At 42.5% G+C, this 15,661-nt stretch overlaps 1 protein-coding gene across 13 annotated transcripts in view; it reads left to right on the top strand.

The window, feature by feature from the left end:
* Nucleotides 1-15,661, top strand: part of tacc2 (transforming, acidic coiled-coil containing protein 2) — a 47,156-nt gene extending 31,495 nt beyond the window's left edge. For 2 of the 13 annotated variants that reach the window (XM_085428482.1, XM_085428469.1), the window contains 18 exons: nucleotides 1,188-1,294; nucleotides 2,183-3,584; nucleotides 5,212-5,269; nucleotides 5,375-5,582; nucleotides 5,943-5,992; nucleotides 6,156-6,265; nucleotides 6,541-6,694; nucleotides 7,113-7,259; nucleotides 7,598-7,690; nucleotides 8,512-8,571; nucleotides 10,170-10,199; nucleotides 10,833-10,973; nucleotides 11,071-11,147; nucleotides 12,100-12,143; nucleotides 13,494-13,654; nucleotides 13,751-13,857; nucleotides 14,552-14,672; nucleotides 14,760-15,661. In XM_085428482.1, the coding sequence (XP_085284608.1) occupies nucleotides 1,188-1,294; nucleotides 2,183-3,584; nucleotides 5,212-5,269; nucleotides 5,375-5,582; nucleotides 5,943-5,992; nucleotides 6,156-6,265; nucleotides 6,541-6,694; nucleotides 7,113-7,259; nucleotides 7,598-7,690; nucleotides 8,512-8,571; nucleotides 10,170-10,199; nucleotides 10,833-10,973; nucleotides 11,071-11,147; nucleotides 12,100-12,143; nucleotides 13,494-13,654; nucleotides 13,751-13,857; nucleotides 14,552-14,672; nucleotides 14,760-14,825 (3,136 nt within the window). In that variant the 3' untranslated portion in view covers nucleotides 14,826-15,661. Of the gene's footprint in view, nucleotides 1-1,187; nucleotides 1,295-2,182; nucleotides 3,585-5,211; nucleotides 5,270-5,374; nucleotides 5,583-5,942; nucleotides 5,993-6,155; nucleotides 6,266-6,540; nucleotides 6,695-7,112; nucleotides 7,260-7,597; nucleotides 7,691-8,511; nucleotides 8,572-10,169; nucleotides 10,200-10,829; nucleotides 10,974-11,070; nucleotides 11,148-12,099; nucleotides 12,144-13,493; nucleotides 13,655-13,750; nucleotides 13,858-14,551; nucleotides 14,673-14,759 lie in introns of all 13 variants that reach the window. The other 11 variants (XM_085428470.1, XM_085428476.1, XM_085428474.1 and 8 more) reach the window with 11 other exon arrangements.

The following is a 15,661-nucleotide window of genomic DNA, read 5'->3' as shown; positions in this document are numbered from 1 at the left end:
CTGCTGGAGGTGGGCTTCTGCAGGCGGTCGCATTTAGATTGGGAGACAGCATTTCCTACTGAACAGGAGTGGAGACAAACTGATATGGCTACAGATGACAAAGAAGAGCAGCATGAAAGGACTGTAGATTAGAGACAAAGAGATCTGGATACTAGACGACAGAGAGAAAGAGACAAGGCAGAGGGAAGGCTGCATCCAGGATCCTATCTGTGGGCTCCTACCTGTGTGTCAGGCAGTAGCTTTGGTGCGGAGAGGTGCAACCCACCAGCAACCATGGCAGTGAGTGCGTGGCAGGCTCTGTCTCCACTGCAGTGGGCTCGATGGGGCTGGGACACTCTGCTGGGTGGGGCAGGAGACGGGAACAGCCCAGACGCTGATCCGGCTCTGGGGCTCCTTCGCCGTCTCTCCTGGGGCTCACGTCATGACAGCATGATCAGGGCTGCCAGGGAACCGGTCAGACAGAGGTGAGACAGGATGGGGGACCGGAATCATATACCGTCAGATAATCCATTGATCAGCATAGCATTAAGCTGGGTAGCCAGGCTATGTTTCCAGCTTCGCTGCCACTTGTGTACTTGAGTGTGTTTTGCTGAGAATGATCAGATGTACAGACTTTATTTGCACGCAGAAAGCTTTAATTTCTCATTGTTTTAATTCAGGTGTTTCCGTATTTCCTGTGTATTTCCTGTATTTTATAGCTGTCATATCTCATCAAGGCTCTTGAGGCTTTCTGGTATATTTGAGTCTTAGTGTGTGCTGTGTAAGGTAATGCTTTGTCTCAGGCGTGTCGTTATCTGTCACCTCACTGCAGATTCAGCATTCTCATTGGAGCACCTAGAAATGAAAACATAAACTCATCATAGCCTGGAGCTTTTTAAATTTTTTAAACCATCACACATGACAGGAAATACTCTTACTGCCGTTCCCACATGATGTACTGCAAGCGTGTAATAAACTGTGTAGCCTCTGATTAAAAATACCTCCAACATACCGTGACATAAAGAATAACATTAGAGCTGCACGACTGGAAAATAATTCTGTCCTTCGTGATGATATTATCTTTCACCTTTTTCTTGAGATGGATGGATATTTATGTTAATGAGCCTGATATGGGTCGTTATAGTCCAGTGGGTATCGGCCTGCTTCACAGCACCTTTCACTTAATGTTTCCTCATCTTTTATTGTAGGAGCTCAGACTCTGATGGCGCTTTTGAGACCCCTGAATCTACAACTCCAGTGAAGGCTGTTTCTCCAGCTGAGCCTCAGATAAAGCAAACAACATCTGACGAGAAAGGTACAGCAGGACAATTATTTCATGACCTTTGCTTAGTTTTATACCGATTTAAGCTGTTTCACTATTGAAAAAGTGTTGTTACTGGATGGATTGTTACACCACCTAGTGGAATGAAGTTGTAATTTAAATCTGCCTTTTTTTTTTTTGCCGTGTCAGCCTACAGCGCTCAGAGCTACATCTCTGGGGACACTTTATTCTCTCTTTTATGTGTTTTTTTTTTTCATGCCTTTTTGTCCAGTTGGGACATTCATTGAATTATTTATAACACATCCATCTCTAGAGTTTAAAGTGTCACACAAAGACAATCACACAGCAGTTAAATTCTACCATAATCTACAGTACTGTGCAAAACTTCACCCCTCATTTCTTTATATTTTTCAGAAAAGCAGGAAATAGGCCCAGCAGTTTATTAAAATATGTGCAAATACAGATGGGAATAAATAAAGCTTTTACAATTCTACTGAGCTTAGTCAATATTTGGTATGACCATCTTTATTTTTCAACACAGCCTGAACTCTTAGCAAAGGTTTCGTGCTGAAAAATGAAGCTGTTGCCATTCAGATGCTTACCAGATGGTACTGTATGGTGGATCAAAATCTGACCATATTTTTCTGTATTCATAAATCCCATCAATTTTGACAAGATTATCAAGAAAAGGCTAAAACGCCTCCCCATAAAATGATAGGGTCTTCACTGTACTTTATTCTTTGGCAATCACCTTGCAAAAATATGATTTCATGCATGTATAACTGTATCTTTGGTATTTTTCACTGATTCGAAAAAAAAAACAAGCAAGAAAAAGCATGTTATGTTCGACTGAATGGTTGGATTAGTTAGACTCTAGAAATCTTTGTCTTATGTTCCACATCTTTCAATCTCCTTTTGCAGTAGAAGACACCTCAATCACTGATCCTACATCTGACTTCACTGCAGCCGAACTACCATGCCATTCTGAGTCAAATACTTTTGATGAAAACAAGCCCATCGCTGCCAGTGGTACATATAACATTGACTTTTTTGCTGCAGAATCAACGACTCACACTCTAACCCGTTCTCTGAGCCTCCAGGGAGGAGAACTAGATAGTTCTGCTCTGTTGGACGGATCACCTTCAGGAGGTTTCCGTCCACACTCCGAGTCTTTCAGTGTAGGCACTGAGAGTGCCCCAGGGACACTCCGCAGGCCCAAGAAAGGTCGTCCTGGGTCTGTAAAGAAAAAGCCTCTTCTCAGACAGAACTCTAACCCAGAGAGCCCAAGGCCAGACTCATCCAGCAGCACCCCAGAAATTAAGAAGCGGGCGAAACCTCGAACAGCCAGCCCTCTCCAGGCTCAGGAGGAAACTGAAGGAGGCTCTGCAACACCGAGTCCTGGAGGAACGCAGCGAAAAGCCAGAAAGACCCGTGTTGAGACTCCTCCTCCCCTGCCAGAGGAGACCAATCATACCACCCAAGAGGAGAGCCTTATTGTTCCTGCCTTACCTTTATGCCAGGAGGAGATACCCCTCCCTGAAAGTCAAGCAGACAAAGAAGAAACCCCCATCCCTCCCAGTGGCTCCTACAAATGGGATCCAGACAACTTTGAGAACATCAACCCCTTTAAAACCGGAGGTAGTAAAATTGCCAATTCCCCTGTTTTGGGTCGTAAGGAGCCTGTGTGTGCCCCCATTTCCACCCCTCTAGAGAGTCCCCCCGTCCCATCTGAGGAACCACATTACCCCAGTCCACCCGCTCCTATTAGAGAGCCAGTCACGAATCCTGAGGAGCAGCCCATTATACCCAAGCGTCAGTCACTAAGACTGGAGTTTGACTACTCCGAGGAAAGTGGTGAGGCATCACATCAGGCCTCTCCTCCACCTAAGAAGCTAGGCAAGAAGCCAGGTGCCAAGATGCCTCTGAGGAAACCAAAGCTGGGGCTGAAAAAGGCGCCTCCAGCACAGACAGAGCAGCTGGACAACATTCCTCCGGCATCTCACAACAGCAACGAGGATGAAATCCCGGCAACTAAAGCATCTTACACCTTTGAACTCGACAAGTATGAAGATCCAAACTTGAATCCATTTACTTCAAGGAAAAGTATCACCAACTCCCCCAAACTATCCAGGCCGCCTTATAACTTTGATGACTCCATAGACCCTTTCAAAAGCTCCAACAAGTTGGCCAATTCCCCTCCTAAGACTTCTGCCTCATTTGAACTGTCATCCAATGACAATGATACTGAAAATGACAACCTCGGGGAATTAGAGGACCAGAACCAGAACAAACCTGCCAAGAAGAAGAAAACTCCCATCAAATCGTAAGTTCACTCTGTATTACCAGAGGATTGTCTATTCACAGAAAAGTCTGCATCAGTCTGTGAGGATTTTAGGTTAGTCTGTGTTTGTATGTGGTTCTCTAGCCAGTTTTGCCAGTGTCCTCTGTCTGTCTGTCTGTCTGTCTGTCTGTCACCTGTGTCTGTGTATTCTCATATGTCACAGGAAGTCCAGGGGTGTGTCTTCTCTATGTTGTTTTTTGTAAGTACAGGGACAATACAGCCATCCACCCTTTTGCCCTCTAATTCAATCTGGCCCTCTTTGAACCAGCATGTTGCCCTGTTGTCCCTATTAACAGAAACATCAAAATCATTTGCGCTCGCTATTAAATCACTGAAACTCATCAGAAACGTACCCATTTTAACTGGAGTATCCATGCCAGTTTAAATCACCCATAATCCCTCCAATAGAAGATCCAGTTAGTAAATTAATGCTATATTTCTATTGACTTATGGATGGATAGTGGTGAAAAACTCTCTTGTTTTTTGTTATTTTGCTTTCCTTTTTTACACTGAAGTATCTGCAATAATTTTGTTCATTTGTATCCAGTTGTAAGTGTTTAACAAAGAAGGTGCTGGTGCCCCCTCTGGTGTTCATTGTTTGCTATTGAGGAAAGAACGAAAGCTACAGTGTATCAGCGTGTGCCAGGATCACATACAGTTTGAAACAGGCTGGACCAGAAGCTACCTTTCTTTTAATGCAGTGAACTACAACTTAGTGATAATATTTAATCAAGGACCCAGATATCATAAAAAACATGTACAATGTCAACAGTATGTTTTATTGCATGTGAATTAGAGCAAATTTGGCTCAGACCACATACTGTATCTGATACTACTGCTATTTAATATATTTTTACAGGGATACATAACCCTTTTATTAATTCAGGCATGCATTACACATTAAACACTGAGCATAAAAACAACAGGGTCTATGCAGTCCTGTGAAAAACTAAGTACATCATTACTGCTTTGATAAAAATTAAGGGGGTAAGTAGTAGCCAGGTGCTGCTAATGCACCTGATTAACTGATCATCACTGAAGCAGCACTGTAAAGAAAGGTTGGTCAAAATTCCTCCACAACAATGTGAGAGACTGATAAAGTCTGAGAAAAAAGAAAACTGCATAGAGCCGTGTGAAAACTTGTTTTTGCACGTGACTGTATGTATTTACAGTGTAAGTAAGTGTAAAATTGGATAATTCCTTCTAAAGGTTGTTGCAAAGTTCTAATAATTAAGCTACAGTATTGTTTACCTCATCATCATGATCACTAAACCTGGAAAACCAAGCTGCTCATAACATAATATTAATTTTCCATTACTCTTCACTGTCCAGTTACTAACTATAGATTCAGCCCTCTTCAGAAGCATTTACTGTTCTATCCATTTCAGCCACACACAGTAAGCAGCACTGTTGCACATGTGGAAATGAACTATGCAAATTAATGTTTTTTGCAATGATGATTTTATGCAAAATCCAGTCTTTCCAACTAGCTCATATTTTAGCATCTACGACTACACAAATGCTATATAAATGTGCAGCAAATGCAGAATTAAATACAGATAATGATTGACTCTAGAGTTTGACGGTGGATCTTTTTATATCCCCTCAGTAATACTTTCAGAGTGAAGAGGTCGCCAAAGAAATCACCCTTATCTGACCCATCACAGGTATGTATCTGATATGCAATCTCGCTTGGCTCTCCCGCTTTATCTATGTGCATTTCTCCCTCTTTCATGTGTCATCACTCTCTGCCGCCTTTTTTTGTGTCGCAGGATCTTATACCCGCAGATGAACCTTCCTCCCTTCACCAGCAGGATGACCATGCCACAGATGAGGAGAAACTAGCCTCCTCCACCAGTCATAAGTGGGCAGCCCTGCACGACATGGATGGAGATTTAAACTCTGACCAGCAAGACTTTCCTCAACCGTGCGACCTTACATCCTTTGTTAATGAGAACAGCCTTCCTAAGGAGACTCCAGGTGAGGCATAACTGTCTGACTCTCTGTAACTCTCGGTAATTCAGAGCTTATGTCTGGATAAATCCTTACATACTGTATATGAATCAGAAACTTTAGCTTTTATTCATACTGCTGTGTTATTGATTTTTCTTGTGGCAGCGATATAAGTCTGCTGGCCCAATTCTGTACTACCCTCTGACCTTACGCAAGAGCCAACGCTTCCCAGAGGCTATCTGGTTCACCCCATCTGGGTCAGAGATGGGAAAACAAACAGTCCTGCTTCGTCCTCTGAACTCGTCAAACCAGAGCTCAGCACACCACTGATGCGTCTCTTCATTTTGTTTACTGTATCTAATGCTTTGTTTTGCCTTTCCCTCTCAGTACAAGACTATGAAATTGAGTACATGGAGAAGATTGGCTCCTCTTCCCCAGTGAGTATTTAATATTACAGAGAGATTGTATTTGAGCTTGTCTTATGGTCACTACTTTTAGTATTTATAGCATTTATTTTACATTGTTTGTGTGCTATATGATATTTTAGCTTTTAAAAGTAGATAGTCTTCGTTCTTGTTTTTAACCTTGTGTGTCTTTTAGCCTCCGTCTGCAAAGAAGCCATCTTTGTACTTGAAGTTGGACTCAGTATCTGACAACTTAACCAAAAATACATGTGCGCATGGATCTGAACCCAGCTCTCCCTGCACAGGGTAAAATAGTTTACTTGTTACGCTTGCAACTTTGTTTCTTTGCTGTACTACGTAATGGTTTTGTTAACGTATACTATGTGAGTTTTACACTGCATTTTTAAGTCCCTTTCTTATTCTCGTGTGTGCTAAGTGTACACCACAAATAATGTATAATGTATTCGTTTCAGCTCCTTCAGCAATGTTTTCATTAATGCTGTCGTCCATCATCTGCGATGCATTACATGCCGTGCCTTTCCCCGCCTCATCTCGTGTTGGGTTTTTCTCATTCTGTGCAGGAGTTTTGAAGAGATGGAGGCCCAGATTACAGCAGGTATGAAGACACCGGTGCTCAGCTCCCGGCCTGGCCCCGAGGGCTCTGCTGCAGACAAGGGCAGGAAGAGAGAAAGCGAGGTGCTCAGTCGAACACAGAGCACCGAGATGGAGGAGCAGGTAAGTCAAGTGCCTTTGCGGACATTTAATTACAGGTAATTTGTTGTGCATAAATGTAATTTACACTCATGTCTAGTCATTACCATTTAAGGGGAAACTGTCATGTTTTTTGATTTCGGAGCATTTGCACCATGCTGTTGTTTAGTCACAAGGGGGAGACAGTGCCACGCTGTAAATGCTTTGTCATAGGCTGTGACTCAGCCCTCCAAAGTGAACACCATCAGTCACAGGGATTCTTATTAAATCCTTGTCACTGATAATGAAAAGCCAGTCAGTCACACTAGGTTCCCAGCTCAGATTCAGCAAACCACCTCCCAATGCTGCCACTCAAAAAAAAATCTCAGCGCTTGCTTTGCCATGCTGTCCCCCTGCCCCCTCCTCCCTCCCCTTCTGCCTATACCTCCTGGTGCCCTTGAAGCCCCCTAGCCAGGGCCCCGTGGAGGCACTTGCGCCAGCCCTGGCCATGCCCCTGTTAGACAGGCTGTCTGAGTGTGACGACCCCCTGCAGTACCTGGAGCCTGACCTGGCTGAGACCAACCCCACAGCATTCGCCCAAAAACTGCAGGTGTGTTGAGAAACCACACAAGACCCTACTTGATAAATTTGCCGACCCATATTTGGGCCTTGATATTTGTCTCTGTGTGTGTTTTTGTACAAAACATTATTCCCCGTTGTGTCACTGTGTTACATCCTGCCTTTTCATTTTCCCATTTTTTCCTCCTCCTCCTCCATAAGTTGCAGGGTTTTTTTTAGCTTGCTGGGTAAAATAGATTACTGGTGCATAAAATGTAGATGGCAGATCAACTCAAATTTCATGTGTTTCCCTCTTACTCTGTCATTCTTGGGCTGCAACCTCTCCTCCCTTACCACTGAAATTCGGCCCTCCCAATGTGTGCGGCCAAGGAGGAGCTGGTGCTTGCTGCCCTGAGGATAGAGGCTCTGCAGGTAGCCAAAAACATCTCTCAGTGCCCCTCCCTCTCCACTGTAACCCCCCAGGTACTGCGCTGAGTCAGCCTGCACCTGCTGTATGCAAGTGTGTGTGTGGGTGAACAAGTGTGTTTGCAAGAGCAAAAGATGCATCTTGAATGAGGGATTAGCGAAACGCAGGTGTGTGTGAAATGCACATGTGCGTGACTGTGTGTGTGTGTGTGTGTGTGTGTGTGTGTGTGTGTGTGTGTGTGTGTGTGTGTGTGTGTGTGTGTGTGTGTGCATGAGTGTGTCTCAGCCTGCCTCTCCCTCCCCTTAAACACACCATTTTGAGTGTGACTGTGAATCCATGGCCTTATCAACATGGTGGCTGTACAGCTGCATCCACAGTCCCGCCACCTTCCGCGTCCCCACATTGGACTCTAACATGGCTTGATGCGTCCCAGCTCCCACCCTGACTACCAGCGAGCTCCATTAAGCCTTAGGAACCAAGTGCTGTGTCTTAGTCCCTTGCCTTTGTGATGCATGTTGGGCAACATGCATGTTGCCTGTTTCATGAGAAACTTACGTCAGCATGAATGTGACTGGGAATGTCTCACATTAGACTCGGCAGCTGAGGAGTTACATATTACGGTGCAGATCTGTTGACGTTTCATGATCACCTCCCCAAATCCCAGGTCACATTCTTGTTTTGTGATTTGGTCCATCTATTTGACTAACAGTACTAACAAAACAGCGTTAGGCAGGGTAAGTAGTACCTGGGAATTTGCTGGTCCAAATTCTGAGGCAGGTGCTGAACTTAAACTCTTGCAAGAGTTGGAGCAGGGCACGCACTTCCCACCTACGTCTTTCCTTCCATGTCTCATTCTGTTGTCCCACGCATTTTACAGTCTCGTCTCAAGAAACCCAGTACTCGCCGGTGGAATATCAACGGTTCACCCTTACTCAAAGTAAGCGCAACATAGTTCCCCCTGTGATGTGTTCACGTCCACCCATAGCGCAGTCCAAGTACTTCATTATAAACACATAGTTTTAATGGCTCAGTATGTCAGCAGACCAGATTAATGTCCTGAATATAAGCTTTAAAGGTGATTAAAGGTGTTCACATCTGCACTGGTTAAGAATTATAGCTTACTTTTTTGTAAAACCAAGATAAGGGCGATAAACGCTATTATTCATAGAGTTTGAAGGTAATTGCACTCCAATTATAGCTGAAATTCAGCACTTTAGCCTCCTAGTAATGGACTGTGAAGCCAAAACTGTCATCCAAATTCTTGCAGACTCCACTAGATTGTCTAGTCTAATAGATCCATAAGTTACAGAGAGTCCATTAATTTGCTGCCTACCAAAAGCTCTTTGTGAGCTGTTATGTGCAGTTACAGCTATGTAGTATGTCTGTTGTAGCCTTTGTGCATCTAATAATCAGTCCTCTCTCTTTGGGGGATGTGGCTTCGACTTGTGTTTTTGGGTCTTTTTTGTTAGCATTAAATCTACAATTAAGGCATTTCGTGTAAAGAGAGGTTAGATTTCAGTGTGCTCACCTTGTCTGTGTCTGAAATTGCGTACTAATGTGTTATTTATTATGCTGATATCATGTGTGTGTTTTTTAGCCAGTCCAAAACATCTTTGCATTACCTGTAGTACATGTAGTATATTACATGTAGTACCTGACGTGCAGACTGTTTCTGGAGGATTATTAGAGTGTGCCAGCAGAAAACACATCTCACAACATAACAGACATTGCTCAGTGATGAGTAAGGCAGCAGAAATTAAACAATCCAGTTTATTTTCCTTTTTCTATTTTTTAGTCATTACTTTGTGCATCTCAGCTGAGGTTGGGTTACCATGGTAACTCATCTCCAACTTGAAACCTGGCTCTCACTTCAGTAGATAAACAACAGTGAACATTTTGAGTGTTTAGTTCATGGCATTTGGCATGGTATCTCAGGTGCATCATTGAGGCTTTATAGACGTGAGTCTTTCCTCGCAAAACAAATACAAAGCAGGTTATCGTTAAAAATCTGAATCCTGCATGTTTTGTCCCATGCAGTACAGTCAGTGCTGTTAATGAAAAGTCTGTGACATTTGCCTGAAGTACTACTAAACGAAAAAAGCTCTTTATTTAACATGTGATTCAGGATGATTTACTAAAAGGGGCTTTTTGTTAGCGGATTCTTGCTGCAGCTTTACCAAAGAACCACAGGTTTGATTTGTTTCCTTAAAGTCTCTGAACCTGAACCTTTCTGTATTGGTAGATAAAAACCTAATCAGTATCTGACTGATGTTTGTTGTTATATGTACTTGACCGTTTCTGTTCAGAGAAGTAATGCAATTAGCTGTACAGCCGGACCAAACACTTAACTCTTTCCAAAGTAGCGGTAGACCTCTCCTTGTCTCCTGTGACCCCCCATCATCAAATCCTCCTGTAATCCCTATCTACCAAGGATAGCTAAATCCTTTTCAGAGTTTTCAGGGACCCAAACGTGGTACTAGAACAACTGTATTTTAATATGATAAAGTGAGGAGGCTTTTATTTATTTTGTCATAGGTTGCAACGGACACTTGGAGATGCATTTGGGTTTGTAGTGTCTATACTTTAGATCCAAAGTCTGACTCTTTCTAATGATTAACCCTGAAGATTTTCTGATTCACCTTAGCCCTCATCACATTACAGTCTCTGTAGCTGTAAAAAAATGAGTTAAATCCTGTGATTCTAGGAACAACGGGTAAGACCTGTTAACTATGCTCTAACATGCTTTAACATTAGACTAACATATCTATCCCTTGCTGCCCAATCTGCCCCCCCCCCTAACCTCCCTCTCCTGTATACTATCAGCTGCTGCCCACCTTCCCCTCTGTCTTGCTTGGACCCAATCACATTCAAGCTCTTTCAATGAGCAGTTGACCAGGACTGCTCGGCTGGGGCCAGCATCAGCCAATAACACGGCTAATACTGTGGCAATGAAGACTGTTTCATCCAATCATGTAGCAGCTGACCAAGTCTTCAAGAACATCCCTGGCTTGCCTCATTTTGTATTGTTTTTGCTGTGTGGCACATTTTGATATAGTTTGACGCTGCCTAGCAGTTTGGTTCAGTCCAGAATGTGCGAGTGACCCTGAGGGCGAGGGTGTCCTGCGGTTGCCACAGCCTCGTTGGTAACAGGTTATGTTTGCGTTCCTTTCTCTCCTCTCCTTTGCTTTCCGGAAGCAGCACAGAGACGTGTCATCTTCACTAGAGAGTGGCGTGTCCAAGAACTCGCTGTACTCCAGGACCACGGCCAGCTACATCGAAGGGGAGAGTCCCCACTTGCCCAGAGAACTGGACCACTCTTTGGGAATTGCACGAGAGGAGGTGCCCTGAAAATATTTCTTGTTCCTCCGTAAGTCATTGTTTGTTCCTTTAAGTCTGCATCTCACATTTAATGAAATGATTTTGTCTCCATCCTCAGATTGTGACAAAGGAGAAAGAAGTGCTGGAGTGGCAGAGGAAGTATGAAGACAGTCGACAGGAAGTGGTGGAGATGAGGTAAGAAGAGACACCTTGGGTTGTTATCGCTTTCATACACCAGGATCCCACACGCAGACACTGAAGCATGAATCTAACACCTAGCTGTGTTTCGGACTCCGCCCATTATCAACCGCCGAACCTCTCAAGCGGTTTATCTCGCTTAAGGTGTCAGACAAGGCCATGATTAACGGGAGACTGGATAGCCATTTAAAAAAATCAACACCTCGTCCTGTTGGCAAGGAGTAGAGATAAATAGATGGAGATCATGTGATGTAAATGTAGAGGTTTTACTGTTAAAAAGTTATATGTGAGAAAATATCCTAGGTTATGCTCAACTGAGCTCGTAACTAGCAGTAGCTACACTTGTTTCATGATGATCAGTCTAGGTTAAATTCATAGCTTCCAATTGGGGTTTTGGGAAAGATGTACAGTAAAGAAACTTTACTGTGTGTCAGCAGGTGGCGGGTGTCAGCTGTCTGCTGCTCAGTTAGTGTGGATAAGTCGGAGCTTACTTCATTTGAATGATTAGACTTTGGATAAGGAGAGGCTAAGAGGCTAAGGGGAAGGCATGGCTAATCTATCCTCTTACCTCTGGAAACTTGCTTTTAAAAAGACGAAGCTTCGTACTGGGTCCTGTTGCTTTTCTACTAGTTGTGTCGAGACACTTCAAACAACAGAAATTCAATTTGATTTTGAAAAGTTGTGCAGTAAATTTTGGAGCTAATTCAAAGCAAATTCTCCATTTCCTCTAAATACGGCGCATTTACTGTAAACCTGGACGGCGATAAGTAGCTTACAGGTGTTTGCTGGAAGGGTTCGAGCAACAGGCGGGTGGTGCAGGGCTGCACATGTCAGAGGGAGAGATGGGAATTTTTGGAAAAAATAGACTTCTTGGTATTCGATGTGAGGAGTCTTCTTTTTTGACTTTTTATGTGACATATACTGAAGATTTGCAACTTCTCATCCACAGGAGAATTGTAGCTGAGTATGAGAAGACAATTGCCCAGATGATAGGTGAGTTCACGTAACCATAAGCACGCAAATTTCATTTTAAAGCTGCTATTTTTGTTTCCCGTACTCTTCCACTTTATTTTACTCTTGTTCATTTGCAAACTGATCTGCTATAAGGTCCTTGTGAGGCCTTACCCAGTGCTACTGATCACAGATATTTGAATCTTATTTGAATTTTTTTTCTGTCCTTTGCAAAATTTCGCTTTTCTCTGTGTTTGCTTTCATATTTGAATGACGTGAACTGAATCCTCATGTCAGTGGAGGGGACAGCACTCTCCTTTGCCCACTCTTGTTCAGCTTCTCTGGACTCGTTAAATTTCACCGCAGGCTCACACTCCTGCATTATTCCTGCTCTCACCCACATCTTCCTTTCCACCTTTGAACATCCCCGAAGATTTGATTTTTTTTCTTTCACTGCGACCGGCTTTTTCTTTTTCCTACTCTCATTAAAGCACTGTCGCACACAGGAACAGTCTGCCTCTGCTAATGTCTAACACTCGGCTCTGTCACGTGTCTTGCCCTCCCAGCTTGACTTAACACAGTCCCTTCTTTTCTGTTCTGCTCCCATCTTTGCCCCCCTTACTATTTGATAACCCTGACAGGCATGCCAGGTGAGTAACGAGGAATTGTCTTTCATTTGTTTGTGTCAGCTCGCATCTCTCCATCCGTCCATCAGAGAGGGGAGCAGCTGTGCTCAATTTCTTCATCTCATTCAGAGCCATTCATTCATTTGTTTGGTTTTTGGGGGGGGTTTGGCTTTCACCCTGTAGGCTGAGACTAGTTTTTAAAAGAGAGACAGGACTGAATCTAATGAGTTTTAAAAAATGACTTTGTTGTTGTTATTGTTCATGTAAAGTACAATATTATACATATTCAGTCAGATGTAATACACACTGTAAATCTGTACATGAACACGTGCACTTCACCCATGACTGGCGATGGCTGTGAAGTCATTCATGCAGATTTGGTGAGTTAACCGAGTTGCTCATCGATGGGAAATGAAAGGGATATTTGTAGGCTGAAATAGTGTAGGCACATTGATATTTAACACTGAAAGGTCTTGAGGCCACTCTGATGTTTCTCCTCTGTTTTTCTTTTCTCATTGTTCAGCTTTTTGTGTTTTGCATGCTACACTGGTTTATCAGAAATCCTCATATAGTGCAGTAAAACATCTTGTTGAATCATACTACCACAAATACATTTAGATATATTGTGAAAAATGTCAGAGAAGTCTTTTGTGTGTGTGTGTGTTTGTGTGCTGATTGGGGTCTTTTAACAGTATTTTTACCCATAACAGCAGTTTCTTCACCTAGTAGACTCTTTATCTGCATCCTCTCTATGTGTGTCCATCAGAGGATGACCAGAAAGAGAAATCTCTTTCCCATCACACCATCCAGCAGCTCATCATGGAGAAGGACCAGGCACTGGCCGACCTTAACTCTGTGGAGAAGTCTCTTGCCGATCTCTTCCGTCGTTATGAGAAGATGAAAGATGTGCTGGAGGGCTTTCGCAAAGTAACACAATTTATTCCCAGGTTTTTATCAATATGAACATCTCGGTTGGTCATCTCAGATTTTTTTTACTTGCCCCCTTGTGTCACCCACATACAGAATGAAGAGGTATTGAAGAAATGCGCTCAGGAGTATCTTTCAAGGGTTCGCAAGGAGGAACAGCGATATCAAGCCCTGAAAATTCATGCAGAGGAGAAACTAGACCGGTGAGTCTGTGCATATTCTTATTATGTCACATTTTCTGCAATAACTGTGTTATTTTCGCCACCACACTATCTACACTGTAAATGCAGTAAATGTAGTACAGTAATGCAGTGTCTTATGTGAATGCAAGTAAATGCTGGTGCTTTTTAAAGCTGCTAATTTTTTCACTATGTGCATTTCAGTTTTTCTTACTTCCTGAGCACAAAAGCTCATGAACAATATAAATTTTTGACTTCAAATACTTTGGTTTAAATGCTTATTTCAGTTCTTTGTAGTCATATTTTATTTATTTATTTTTTCTCGATATGTGATGTGATTTCTAGCGTTTGTGGGACTGAGAACAGTGTTGAAGTTTAGCTAGCAGTGAGTCTCCATAACATTGGTACTTTCCTGTACCAAAAACTGTTTCCTGTACCAAAAACTGTGTACAGCATAACTTATTGTCTGAGCTGAATTATGTTTGTATATGAGTCAGTGTAATTGGAAACAAGTCTAGCTAGCTAGCTAGCAATGAGTCTAGCTAACATTGCTAGCTGAAGCTAAACCAGTATTTACAGTGGCTCGTATCGAAACATATTTCTATAGATTACATATGATCCATATTAACTCTTTGTTGACTTTTATTTGCTTTTTAGATTTTATAGGCTTTTGTGAGTTGCGAAGAGGTGATTTCTTGTATCATTTGTGTGCCTCCAGGGCCAACGCAGAGATAGCTCAGGTGCGGGCCAAGGCCAAGCAGGAGCAAGCTGCCTCTCAGGCCAGTCTGAGGAAGGAGCAGATGAAGGTGGACTCTCTGGAACGCACTTTAGAGCAGAAGGTCAGTTTTAGGATATAAGAAGATATTAAATTAAAATTTTCTAAAGTTATCCAAGTGTATAATTTTTTGTTGCTAACTGTTTTACAGAATAAAGAGATCGAGGAGTTAACAAAGATCTGTGATGAACTAATTGCTAAGATGGGGAAGAGTTAGCAGGCCACATCACAATGAAGCCAAGCAGAAAATGAAGAGAAGCACTCCTTCTCAAATTGATGGACCTCTAAGACCAAAGTGGTCTTGGGGTTGTATTTCCTACTGACCATGTGTATACATCATCCACAGGATTGGCTTCCTCCTAATTACTCTGTATATTTTTGATGTTTCAGTGTATCGTACTGTATCAGGGGGTCTGCTTTCAAGTTTTATCATATCACTAATGAGTATGCCTGTGTGCGCGAGTGCGTGTATGATAATGAGAAAGTGCAAGCATTGTTTATGGGTTAAATTATCTATTATGATGTTGCCATGACAGCCACTGAGGGAGAAGACTGTTTACCCACTCCTGTTATTGTCTCCTCTTAATAAAGAGAAAGATAGACTTTGAAGGTGAGAACCAGATTGTTAGAGTTATCCATAAAATGGTGATGCACCACTAAGAGAATACAAGCGATCACTATAGATTCTTGCATGTGAGAGATAAAGAAGAACTTGTAATGTTAATGTTTGTATATACTGTAGGAAACAACAAGACTTGTGCATTTTTGATAGTTATTCTGTTGTCTTCAGCCACTCCCCTCACATAACATTGTAGATATTTGTCATACTTGTCATAGCTTTTTTGATGAAATTGTGGAACTTTATTTTTGGGATTTTATTTTGATAAAAAGCAAACTAATTGTGACTGTGTTCAGTTGTGACCAGAAGTAATTTAATTTTGGATGAACCTGTCCTAGTCCTGCAATGGTTGTTTGTCACACTGAGGAATAACTTCTCTGCACAGCTACTGTACAGCATCTGCTTACAAAGTGCAATAAAAGATGGCAATACAG

This window comes from Rhamphochromis longiceps, linkage group LG13 (assembly GCF_057381845.1).
Source record: "Rhamphochromis longiceps isolate RC_006_pf linkage group LG13, R_longiceps_female_GT1.1, whole genome shotgun sequence".
NCBI classification, from domain to species: domain Eukaryota; kingdom Metazoa; phylum Chordata; class Actinopteri; order Cichliformes; family Cichlidae; genus Rhamphochromis; species Rhamphochromis longiceps.
This window is presented reverse-complemented; position numbering and strand designations above follow the sequence as displayed.